The sequence below is a fragment of the Paramacrobiotus metropolitanus genome, unplaced genomic scaffold (assembly GCF_019649055.1).
Source record: "Paramacrobiotus metropolitanus isolate TYO unplaced genomic scaffold, Prichtersi_v1.0 Parri_scaffold0000003, whole genome shotgun sequence".
NCBI lineage: Eukaryota > Metazoa > Tardigrada > Eutardigrada > Parachela > Macrobiotidae > Paramacrobiotus > Paramacrobiotus metropolitanus.
The window spans coordinates 1,472,106-1,484,433 of NW_026570223.1; the positions used below are offsets into that span (position 1 = coordinate 1,472,106).

The 12,328-nt window shown below is 40.4% G+C and overlaps 3 protein-coding genes across 3 annotated transcripts; 1 reads left to right on the top strand and 2 right to left on the bottom strand.

The window, feature by feature from the left end:
- Positions 1-62: 62 nt before the first annotated feature.
- LOC129595380 (GPI ethanolamine phosphate transferase 2-like) lies at positions 63-5,394 on the bottom strand. Its single transcript, XM_055492378.1, has 8 exons — positions 5,052-5,394; positions 4,771-4,956; positions 3,901-4,110; positions 2,975-3,208; positions 1,988-2,742; positions 1,605-1,748; positions 743-953; positions 63-488 (listed from the first exon to the last, which is right to left on the bottom strand). Exons 1-8 carry the CDS (start codon positions 5,286-5,288, stop codon positions 78-80), a joined length of 2,388 nt encoding a protein of 795 aa, XP_055348353.1. The 5' UTR covers positions 5,289-5,394; the 3' UTR covers positions 63-77.
- A 601-nt stretch (positions 5,395-5,995) lies between these two features.
- LOC129596361 (uncharacterized) lies at positions 5,996-7,133 on the bottom strand. Its single transcript, XM_055493615.1, has 3 exons — positions 6,778-7,133; positions 6,556-6,691; positions 5,996-6,487 (listed from the first exon to the last, which is right to left on the bottom strand). Exons 1-3 carry the CDS (start codon positions 7,025-7,027, stop codon positions 6,235-6,237), a joined length of 639 nt encoding a protein of 212 aa, XP_055349590.1. The 5' UTR covers positions 7,028-7,133; the 3' UTR covers positions 5,996-6,234.
- A 1,425-nt stretch (positions 7,134-8,558) lies between these two features.
- On the top strand, positions 8,559-9,807 carry LOC129596355 (uncharacterized). The gene is made up of 3 exons (XM_055493601.1): positions 8,559-8,913; positions 8,993-9,128; positions 9,188-9,807. Exons 1-3 carry the CDS (start codon positions 8,661-8,663, stop codon positions 9,471-9,473), a joined length of 675 nt encoding a protein of 224 aa, XP_055349576.1. The 5' UTR covers positions 8,559-8,660; the 3' UTR covers positions 9,474-9,807.
- The last annotated feature ends 2,521 nt before the right edge of the window (positions 9,808-12,328 follow it).

The window sequence follows — 12,328 nt, forward strand, 5'->3', positions numbered from 1 at the left end:
ACCAGTACTCGTACTTGTTTATCTGTCAATCGAAATTATAAAAATATTAGTACGCACTACGCATCACTTTATATTTATCAAATTTTTAACAACAAAGCACCAATCATACAAAAGCAAAAAGCCACGCTATGCACACTTTCATACAGAATCTTGGGCGCAAACACCGTCCAGACAAATAAATGATACCGCTGTACAGTACAGCTGAGAAAGGCCATCAAACCGAAACAACTCCTTATTCCCAAGCCTAAATGAACCGTTTTCCAATCACAAATCCGTGGTTGTTTGTTCAATGAAAAAAAGCAACAAAAACTTAGTAGCCAGAATATTGGCCCGCAGTATGTGTGCAGCAAAATTAGAACCGCATGCAGGGGGGCAAAATAAAAGTTAATACCGACAAAGCCGGCCGAGACGTCGATGGTGGATATGCTGTTGGAATTCCCCAATGCAAACCAACTACACCACGCTTCACTGTGGTAAATCAAACAAATCTGTAACCGAATTGCAACATTTTATACTACCTGTACCGAAATAACTATTATACGAGCTGCATGTCAAAAAAGCAATTTAAATAATAATATAATACTCGTCTACGCTTTTACCAAGGTATTTCTGTTAACACGAAGTACTAATGGCTGCAGTGCTGCGACAATTAATCTGAGAGCCACAACGCTACGCTAGTCAGACACTTGTCAAACCCCAGCAAACCGTATGCCTGATTATTCTCGAACGGGATTGAACCTACCAAACGATTCGGAATTTCCAAATCCTTCAAAACGATCCGGATAAACCGCTCCTTAACCATCAAGCCAGTCACAAGAACAACATTGTGCGGCCTCACCAGAATGGTGATTAGACACAGCAGTCCAAACTGGCATATGTCCGCCCTCCTCGGATTTGTGCGCTTTCCGAACAAAACAGTCACAAACAGGTTCCCGTAAACAATCCACGCAGCCCTTAAAAAGCAACCCAAATAACAGATGGTAGTAAGCTCACATTAACTCCTACAAATCTGCAAACTTTGCAAAATACTTCAGAACAATTATAATACTTCAAATATTATTTATTATTTTAAATCATTATTTCGAATTATTATTTATCCAGATTACTATTTCGAATTATTTTCAAAATATTTCAAAATTTATTTTTCAGAATACTCGTACCTTTTCTTGACTTTCATAATCGATAAAAATTATGACTGTTTAAGAATCGATCTTCCAGTTCACTATTACGTTTAAATCAAAAATACTGTTACAGTTTGTATACTACAGAAACATACATTTATACGCGTCACATGCCTGCAAGAAAAATAGTTTAACATTTTAAATGTACCGTTATTGCTAATCTTATCAGCGAAAATGCGTCTTAGTACATCAAGACATCGCAGAAAAGTTTCCACTGCGCTGACGCCACAACTCTACGCTATCCGCATAAATTTCAACATACCTAATCCCACCTGCTGAAACACGTTTGTCATTAATTATTGTATTAATCAAAATGCTAATAGTGCTATCGACTTTCAAAACTTCATCTCTGCACTTACTGAACTAATGCTCTAATCGAATTTAACAGTGACCAACAGCGGTAACAAAGATCATATAATTTACCAGTTTAATCCGAATATCTGGTACAATCCAGCTGCTATAATTCCTGGCACACTGCGCCTGGCATTTCCGGTGATGTAGACAAGCACCAACTGTGACAGGATGGACAGTCCAACAACAGCGTTCAGGGAAAAATTATGATCAGGTCTGCAAACATAAACAGCACTCAACAGGTGGTTGGTAGTTTGCGATACCGCCCATAAATATATAAATGCAACAACGTTACAAACTATTAAAATTTAAATAACCAATATGGCGTGTATGAGCGCCAGTAAATGCAATTACATCAGACGCTTCAAAAATAAAAAAATTCCCATTATTTGCAAAAGAGCAGCGATAAACGGACCAACTTGTACAATTTCGCTAATTTATAAATACAACCTTACTCTCTTAACCAGTCGCCAACATCCGGCAATCCCGCCCATTTATCCCCGGTTCGATTCCATTCCCTGAGAACTCTTTGTATGACCATCAGCCCCAATACGTAGCACATTCCTTTGGTCTTTTTTTCCGTCAAACAACGCCACAACAACATCAGGTACACCGTTGACACCCAATAATACCACATCTGGTGCTCTTCTTCAATAAAACTACTGGATAGAAAACTCGATGCATGAAAAACGAGCACCGCCATCATCCATCGCTGTCCTCGGTTTTCACCTTTCATTCTTGATCTTAACGCAGCTTTTAAATGGCAAGCTGTCACCAGCAGCAAAATTATCACCGCACAGCCCATCGAAATTACGTTGTAAGCCTTCGATTCTTCTCTGGTCTCAGTGGCAAGAATTTTGTCGAATGTGTCCACATCGATGTGCGAAACATTCCGCGTGCACAAGCCAAAAACATCACGGTGTTTTTCTTCATCGCGAATCATGCGTCTTACGGATAGCTGCGCATATAAGTCGCATAAAGCCGTCTGCAGTGCGTCCACCGGGAGAAATTGTTTCAGAACGGGTAAAATCGGACGACCGGTATTTTCCCGTGGAATTGCTGTTCCCATGAGAATCGATACGGTTGAAGCCAAATCGACTTGTGCGATGGATGCAACAGATGGTGGGTTCGCGTTGCGGAAAGCTGGACTAAGAAAAACCATTGCGGTTTCCGTTTCCGTCGCGGAACTTCCTCCGTGACTGCCAGTATCCTAAAATGCAAAGCAAATGCAAATGACAAACACTGTAAAATCACAGAACTAATGAAAACCATATTGGAGAACTTTAAGACGCTCCCTTATTTGGGGCCAAATGCATAACTGCATGAATGCTAATATTGAAATATCGAAACAAATTACAGATCCGGGTTTTAATAAGGCATAACGGCTTATAAAGAATATACCAACAAAATCCTTAATATTTTATGCTTTTTCAAATAATTACCGTCATTCCGTGATCACCAAAAAGCACGACCAGACCATTTCCAGACTGGTTTTCAATAAATCGGTACATCTTCCTAACAACTCTGTCCATTTCCCTTAGTTTAGGGTCAACCAGCGAACTATGCGGCCCAGCCAAATGACCGATATGATCCAGTCCAAGCAGGTGAACGATCGTAACATCCCAGTCGGATCGAAGGAGTTCCTTCTCAATGTTGCGCGTCACATTGTTGTCCACCTTTAAAAACATACCAAAACTTCAAAAATGAATGCTGGAGCAAAGTTGTTAATTCTAACTAGCGATCCATATTTCATCGTGAATTATAATTATGTTATACCATCTAGCACAACGGTAATAATATTTCGCGATGTGGTTAGTCAAAAGAAGAAAAGCGGGGAAAACATAATACTCCCATATGAACTTCAAAAGTGTTGGGCAGATTATTAAGACCAACGGAAAATAAACTGAAAATTTTCAAGCAGCTGTAGTTTATGAAGCGCTTTATTCATGCAGCCGTTTTGCTAAAAAATTTTGCCGTTTTTGTCTAAAAAATTTCATGACTTCTGCTGGTGGAAATCTTTACCAGCACTAACTGCTAACTTTATTCAGAATAAACAATGGAGTCCGAGACAAAACAACTGAAAGCTAAACAGTTGTGGTGTTACGCATAGCGGCAAATAAATGAAATTACCTACCGGTACCCAGAAGATATCACAAATTTCAAATTTTCAACAACAATAAATCGGTTTCATGAATCACTCGTAAAACAACTGCTACCATTCCGTGTGATTTGTTATAAGGAAACAAGCATAACGAAACTCATAGTAACAAAATTCTATTCAAACAGCAAAATAATGGTGGCAAAGAAAACAATAACATTAAAAATACCAAAATGCAACAGCGGTAGAAATCTATGTACGTCTACGTACCTCCGTGTAATCGTTGACAAAGAAGGATGAAACGCCCTCACTGCGGAGAAAAGTATCCGGGAACAATTTCATCCATGTATCATCCCCGTAGAACACCATCCGCCGACCACCTAAGGCCCACTGCCGTACTACGCTGTCCGTTAGGAGTCGGCTGGCACCGAAATTCACAATCACATCTGAGAAATCAGGAACAACACCCGTTGTTAGCGCCTGATAAAAGGAAACCACCTGCTGTACAGTTGTACCAATACCCTATGATTTTCAATTTACAGACTAGCAGTAAGAAATAAAAACATCACTGATTTCAGGTATCAGGCTTCAGCGATATCAAATTACCAACTGAAAAATTTAATACCAACTGTAGTAAAAAGCCTCACAAACAAATACTACCAGCGACGTAATCGTCGTAATGCCACCGATAGTGACGCAGAAAATTGCATATGTTGCAAAAGCAGCACGGTGACAACTTGACAAGTATACTGTATACTGAGATATTAGAATTTTCGTTTTTTGAATTTTCCTTTCTTGATAACTAGTATTTCACAAGTTCACAAGCAGCTTACATTGAAAACAAAGTAAAACAGTAAATCAGTTCTTTATAATCTACCAGATTTCAAACTTTTTTATGTAATGATTTACCAGCCTGAATCAACCGAAAAACCCTGGTGCAATACTTATGTAAAAATCTACGCGGTCTCATGATAACATTTATAAAATTTTAAAATCATTGCGTAGTCTCATAATCAGAAATCTGTACTTCTAGTTTTGATCGAAACAAGCGATGCGCATCAAAAAGCAGTTTTCTCAAATATATTCGTTACAGTACTTTGCGCTAATGAATTCTCTACCAATTAGCTGTACCTACAGTACCTTGATACGAGGTAGTGTAACCGTGGGCGTTCGCGCATTGGCAATGAATCCCAATGCCTTTCCATTTCGCATTTGTTCCGCGACAAACCCGAAACTCCCCTCATATTTCACGGTAAAAACAAAATCTGCTCGCAATGCATCGATCAGGATAAGAACCAACTTGTCCACAAAGGGTTTGCTGATGTTCTAGCAACAAACACAAAACGGATACTTAAAGTCAGCGAGACAGCGACGACCATGAATCCTGTTTGGGTTTCCGCTGTTGCCCGCAATCGCCTTACCTTTTCGGGACCCGACGATCCTGGTACGCCAGGCTGTTGCTGAACATCTTCATAACAACCTGGGCAAAGCGTTGTTGAAATTTCGGATTGTTGTAAGCGTGACAGCGGCGGTGGCGGAGAGTGGGGAGTTTCTCGGTCATGCTGTATTGTGTCCAACAGAGACACGGAGAAAAATCCCGAAAGAAAGAGCAGAACAGATGCTATGTGCAGTCCAATAAGCGTAATAAGGGTACGCATGCTAAGTAAAACACCCTGCCGTTAAAATCTAAAAAATATATATCACTGCGGCAAGATTACGAAAACAAATTGAGCTTTCTGATTAATTTTGAATTGTTGAAATCTATGAAAGTCAGAAAGTGCTTACAGTAGTGCTTACAGATGTGACATACAAAGTAAATCGTAGCTGCTTGTAGTGGACTCATATCTGTAAAACGCTCCCGGGGTGGTAGTCCGGTAAGATGGAAATTTTTCCAAAGGATAAAATTCCAGTGTACAATACAATACAGATTCCACTATGGTCTATGCACTATTGATTATCGAAAATTAATTACTTGATTTAATAATAAATGAAGAAAAAAACCCACTACTCGTAGTGTTTTAATTAGCCTTAGTACGATCGCACTTACATAGGAATTTGCCAGATGATCCAGATTCGTAAAAAATAACTTACGGTAAGACTGTTGTCTTTACTTGCCCGGAAAACTTTTGTCTTTACTCGTTCACCTTAAAAAATTTCAAACTGATACCTTAATTTTTCTTTTAAATTTGCTTAATAATACCATTTGTTTTGGAACACCACTTGCTTAGTAGTATTAACATTATGTTAATATACATAATTATGTTCTTACAATTAATACACTTTGTATGGATCTTGTCTCACACTGACTGTGGACGGTGGAACTAAAGTCAATTCTGTAATCCGAAGGAGGATAAAAAATTATCACTCTTTATAGCGCATTCCATTTTCGACACAAACTCGTACATCAGTCTCCAGCTTTACACAGCTACAGATACTCGTAAATATCGACATCGTTACATTGTACAAAAAAAACTTTAAAACAGACCCCCATACACTGAAAATTTCGACATAGATTTCTATTGTACAAATGCTGGATATAAACGTGGTGAAGTACCATCTGCGGTTTTAAATTCCAGTTTCCATTGTGTGGTCAGCGGTCACTGCCTATGCAACGGCAGCAGTGGTTTCCTCCGCCGCAGGAGCAGCTTCAGCAGCGGCAGCCGTTGTCTCTTCGGAGGCAGCGGGGGCTTCCGTGGCAGCAGCAGCCTTAGGAGCAGCAGCACCACCAGCATTGTCCACCCACACCCAGTTACCGTTGGGGCCAGATGCGCTACCCTGGTTATTGTTGCCTGGGGTGTCGAAGAGGACTTCGGTGGTGTACAGGCGACGGTTGGCAAAGTTCTCATCCTTGATGAAACTGCGAATCAAGCCGGTTAACCAAACGCCACAAAAAGTTCGGTTTACTGTACAGTACAGAGTACATACGCATCGCAGTCAACGTTGAACCAGTAGTCGCAGATGAGGGTGATCGGGTTGAAGAGGGTTCGGTTGACACAGATGTAGCTGGTCATGTTGCCGTTAGGGTCGCATCGATGGAAGGTCTGGCATTTGGTGGCGGGATCTGATTAACAATTACAAATATTATCAAACATACGATATTCTGAATTGGGGTTAACGTTTTCCTTGTTGTATGGATAGATAGCTTACCGGCATAATAACCCGGATACTGTTTCTGGTCACAGGTGAAACTGGGCGCCGGGATATCGTATTCCGACCTTTCCGGCCACACAACGTCGCGTTGTGCCAAGAGAGCAAAGATCTCGGGATTGGTCAGGACTTTGGTCCAGTCGAAGACATACTGATGCGAGAAGGTCGCTCCGCTGCTGGCCTTGGCCTTGACACTCTTTTGGGCCAATACAGCGCCCACCAACGCAAAAGCAACCAACAGTTTAAACATGGCGGTGTTCGTACACTGAACAGTACACCCTTGCGTTACAAGAAAAACTAGAACTATTTCTTGAAACTGCTTTTGGAGTGGACTGAATGCTCGACATTCTCAGCAGGTTGGGGATTTGCCATTTTATACTAAAAAAGCGGGAGCAGCAGAATTAGTGTAAAATTATCGTAAATCAGCTTAGTATGTAATTCGCTCGATCGGTCGTTCGAGCGATCCTAATTGGCTCTGGGCATCACTGGCCTTGGCTAATAACGCGCTTCTAATTAGCAGCGAATTATGTAATCATAGCAGTCAGGTTCATTAAGAACTCAGTAATGGCAGGAGTCAACGATATAGTAATTGAATTACAATTAAGCGATCATTGCCAATGTTGCAATTAATAAAAGTCAACTGAACGTACAAGTATCTGTACAAAGTACGTAACCCATTGATCAAGGTTCCGGTCTGACACAAAGTATCGACTTCCTTATTAGCACGGAAATAATCATAATGTAGCGAAACTGTATCAAAAAAACTTCGAGCAATTTCTGACTCCACGGCATACTGCGGGTAATAACATTTTATTTTCAGCTAATGCATTATGCATGCACAATGTGTGCCCAATTGAACTTTTTAGCATAACTTTTTAGTCATTACTGAAGTTGCAGATAATTACTGTTGCAAGAAAAATTTAAAGTACATAAAAACGACTGAAAATTAACAAGGGCTATTTCAGTAAAATATTGGAAAATGAGTTTCTTCCCTGTGAGACTGGGGACGTTAATCTTTTGACTTGGAAAGCTTATTACCGACATTCCATATAATTACATGTACTTAATGTAAATACGAGTAATTAACAATTCGCACTTTGAACGTGTCTACAGATCAGGAGGGTCCAAAAATTATGGTGTGCGACCAAAAATTATGGTCTGTACTAAAAATTATTGTCTGCGACTAAGAACAATAAACGTAACACTCCATTATAAGACTGGCTAACATTAAACAAAAATTTAAAAATTTTTATGATGGCAGTAATTCGCCGTCTGATAGTCGCAAGGCTACAGATATGAGTACTAATAATAATAATTTTATGGAATAATGTATTAATAATTTTATGGACAAATCGAAATATCATGATCCACCAAGAGTCCAAGACCGTGATTGATGTCGAAAACTGCTCAAGGCTGGGAAAAATCTCGATATGATACTGGAATAATCCAGTGGAGTGTGCAGTAATTCGTTTAGCCATTATGCGGGTAGTAGTAATTTTACAAGTAAAAGTACAGTATCGTATACGCATTAAAAGAACAAATGTAGCGGATTTCGCTTTGTCAGCTTTTGGAAACGCACCTGTTGTATTCCTAGCACACTCGGGGCAGGAAAATGTTATGTAATGTGCTACCTTATTTGACTGTGACGAATGCATAAATAAATTTGGACAGTCATCCGACATCCCGACTAATTACGTGCTATGTGAAAGCCAAATATACCAAAGGCTATCATATTTTTAAACCCAAGTCGAACCAGACGATATGTTTCAAGGTCTGTGGTCGTATAAATACCGATCCGGAGCCTAATTCTCCTCAACATTCGTTCCAACTAGCCTAAGAAGTTATACACCAGCCGCTAACCTAACTTCTCCCGACCCGGTACTATGCTGAAGTACGTTGTGATCCTCGCTTTGGTGGGCGTCGCCCTGGCCCAGAAGTCAAGCGTCAAGGCCAAGGCCAGCAGTGGAGCAACCTTCTCGCATCAGTATGTCTTCGACTGGACCAAGGTGCTGACCAATCCCGAGATCTTTGCCCTCCTGGCTCAACGTGATGTCGTATGGCCGCAACGATACGAATACGATATCCCTGCCCCTAGCTTCACTTGCTCCGATAAGCAGTACCCTGGTTACTATGCCGGTGAGTGTTTATATACAGGACATCCTAACGGTATATACTGTGCATAATTTGTAAGTGCTAATAATTAACATCATCGCAGATCCCGCCACCAAGTGCCAGACTTTCCATCGTTGCGACATCAACGGCAACATGACCAGCTACATCTGTGTCAACCGAACCCTCTTCAACCCGATCACCCTTATATGTGACTACTGGTTCAATGTTGACTGCGATGCGTATGTTCAGTAAACCGAACTTTTTGGTGGCGTTTGGTTAACCGAGGCTTGATTTGCAGTTTCATCAAGGATGAGAACTTTGCCAACCGTCGCCTGTACACCAGCGAAGTCCTCTTCGATACCCCAGGCAACAACAACCAGGGTAGCGCTTCTGGTCCTAACGGTAACTGGGTGTGGGTGGATAACGCTGGTGGTGCTGCGTCTGCTGATAAAAGTACGGGTAATTTTAAGTGGGTGGAAAATAATTCGGCAGCCTCCACGGAGGCACCTGCTGCCCAAGAAACAACGGCAGCCACTGCTGAAGCTGCCTCGGCTGAGGAGACCACAACTGCCGCCACTGCATAATTTCTCCTGATCTATACTGGACATGTGCGTGTTTACGAATACCAAAGATTACATTCCGTTACTACAATATGAGTAGTGCCTTCTGACTACACAAGAAAAGCTACTCTGTGCTGTTTACTGTGTAGTGAAAAACTGCCATAATTATGTGGGTTGAGTTTTCAGTATTGATATGCAATGAGCACCAAGGGCATAATTACTTTTGCTGTCATGGAGCATGAACCTTGACCTCTCAGCTGGGAGAATGAAACGGTTTGCACCTTATGCAACTAGGTTCTTGTGATTCTAAGTCTTACACAGGGTATGATGATTATGATGCCGACAATAAATTAACAACTTGCGATCCGTAGCATGAGTCCGCAGCACGACATTAGTCCGTTACATGCCGTGACGGTTGATCTGTTTGCCTTCCTAGCCGTCAAAACCAAAGTCCATCCGAGATAAGCGCAAGAGCACGGATTGGCGATATGAAATATAGCACACCCACAACTTCGTAAACGTTATGCCGAAATGAAAACCTACTCCCGAGTAGCTTTTTATTGCGGCACTGCACTCACCATAGATGCCAGCTTGCTCCACTTAGATGTCTAGTACGTGTTTTTACTTCGCGTTCACAGCTGCCGTCATAACAGTTCATGTGTTATCACGGTAGTGGTTGTTTTGCGTTATCTCAATGGACTTTGATTCGGACAGTTTTCTCAGCGCCTTTTAAAAAGTCAGCGCTATGCAACGGACTATTGTTACTTTAAACGTGCCACAACTGATCGGGAATCTACTGATAACCACAAACTGCCAATATCATCCATCATATTAATACGGTATATTATTGTCAACTCAGCGCACATAATCCACTCGCAAGTGACAACTGGACTTCCACTGAACAGCTTATCAGAACCCAATGTTGGAACAAAAATAGCAAAATGTGATGAAACCCAATCTGTACCATATTGTAGCGATAGTATTTGTACGAACGATAAGACCGCCCAGTTATGATTCATTCCATCGCGTTATGAATTTGTGTCCACTTTACCGGCTAGTTTCCTTTCTCATGAATTTCTAGAATTCAGTCTTGACACTCGCTTGCTACAGCTTGCATCTACTTGATTGTTTCTCTTGCTGAAACCCTTGCTTACAACCTTGCTCCGTTTCTTGAACGCCTTGTCATTAAACATGCCTTGAGTTACGTTGTCGTGTTTGACCGCTTGGGATGAACTAGCGTCATCCCAATCGGAGCCACCTGTGTAATTGTGTAACATCAGTAAGAGCGTCCTCGGCCAGCATCGTTGCCGGCCGTGCCACCTTTCACCACAACAGCCGCATAATCGTGGTAAAGGCTGATCGCCACCCCACTAGAACAGTAGCCAGATAGGCCACTGTTACAATATGTAGCTTTGAGCAGTTTGTGTTTCCGACTGCAGTTTATCATACAAAGTATTTAAGTGCGTAGACAATCAGTTAGCTTGAATTTTTTGCACATTTGCGCATAATTAATAAGTTTAGGCTGGCAGTAACCTTTATCTGTGAGATATTATTACACAATAAAAAAGGGTTTTCCATAATAAACTGAGTATAAACAACACGTTGACTCACGTCAGCCAAAAGCCTCCAAATTACGAGTACTTGTACAACAGACTTGTTTGGTTGAGAATTCTGAGCGGGTACTCTACCGATTCAGTTTGTTCATGCAAATGTGCAAACTATATATTATATGCTACGTAATACATTTATTTATACGAATATTCATAGTAGTGCGACATATATACCGCGCTTTAAAAAAATCTTATAAAACTTTATCTTTAATTTGTTAGTATATACAAGTCCAAATCTCAGCAGTATAAAGTCGGCAAAATGAAAAGTGCAAGAAAAATTATTGGATATAACTGTGAACTGACTGAATTAAGTTTGTAAATTTATAAAGCCTGTACGAAACTTATTTGAAGAATAAGTGCCTATTTGCGTTATTCGGCAGTTCTAATGTTATGATTATTTTATGAAGACGCCAGAATATACAACGCCGCCATGATTGACAATTGCAGGTGCGCTGCACGATACTCAAGTATGCACGATACTCGTCTAAGAAAATATGAAATTAGAGAGAATAATCTAGGGAAGCGTCCATTAACCCGCTGTGGTAAGCATAAATGCATAATTGATTATTTGTTCGGTTACTTTTTTTCGTAGCACCTGTAGCAGCTGTTGATCAAACTTTCGCAGCTTCTCGAACCGCACCTTGTCCAACCCGGGGCAACGAACATATTTGTAGATACAAACTGTATCAAGATGCGGTTTAATTGTCCTAAATTGCTACGCTGTGGAAAGGAAAAAACCAGCTAGGCATTAATTTAATTTACGCTAGAGTAGAGTATATTTTAGCAGTTAAGCCGTATATATCCAAAGAACGGACTGGCTGTGCTGTAGGGTAAAATATATTGTCTTGCATGTGTTTTCCAAAGTCCAAATTAATTATGAGCTTAGTCATCTTAATTACTGTTAAAATCAAAGATCGTTTTGTTGCAATAAACTTGCACTAGTTTACCAGTGGACACTTACAAGTTTCGTTTTTGCACCGAGATATTCTTTAGCTTGCTTTTCGTAATTTTAAAATAGTTATAAGTTGTTTTTTTCTGTGCGTATTAATGCGGAATTTATGCCTCCCTAGTATTAAATTAAAGTCGTAGTTGCAGATGTGCGTTTAATACTACTACACAGGAAATGCTTGTCTGTGTAATGTAAGAATATTGCGGACACATGCAACATTAATCAGATGTCAATCGTTAGTTAGAAAAATCATAACGATAGGCATTCAAAAATATTCTTATTCTAGGACAAATCGTTTTGTCGGAAAAATGTGGTAAAAG

Coding starts and splice junctions, on each gene's coding strand:
- LOC129595380 (XM_055492378.1), bottom strand. CDS start 5,288: ATGCGTACCCTTATTACGCTTATTGGACTGCACATAGCATCTGTTCTG. Junction 3,209..3,900: donor TTGTCAACGATTACACGGAG/GTACGTAGACGT, acceptor ATGTTTTTAAAG/GTGGACAACAATGTGACGCG. Junction 2,743..2,974: donor TTGGTGATCACGGAATGACG/GTAATTATTTGA, acceptor TTTGCATTTTAG/GATACTGGCAGTCACGGAGG.
- LOC129596361 (XM_055493615.1), bottom strand. CDS start 7,027: ATGTTTAAACTGTTGGTTGCTTTTGCGTTGGTGGGCGCTGTATTGGCC. Junction 6,692..6,777: donor GTATCCGGGTTATTATGCCG/GTAAGCTATCTA, acceptor ATTGTTAATCAG/ATCCCGCCACCAAATGCCAG. Junction 6,488..6,555: donor TTCAACGTTGACTGCGATGC/GTATGTACTCTG, acceptor CTTGATTCGCAG/TTTCATCAAGGATGAGAACT.
- LOC129596355 (XM_055493601.1), top strand. CDS start 8,661: ATGCTGAAGTACGTTGTGATCCTCGCTTTGGTGGGCGTCGCCCTGGCC. Junction 8,914..8,992: donor GTACCCTGGTTACTATGCCG/GTGAGTGTTTAT, acceptor ACATCATCGCAG/ATCCCGCCACCAAGTGCCAG. Junction 9,129..9,187: donor TTCAATGTTGACTGCGATGC/GTATGTTCAGTA, acceptor CTTGATTTGCAG/TTTCATCAAGGATGAGAACT.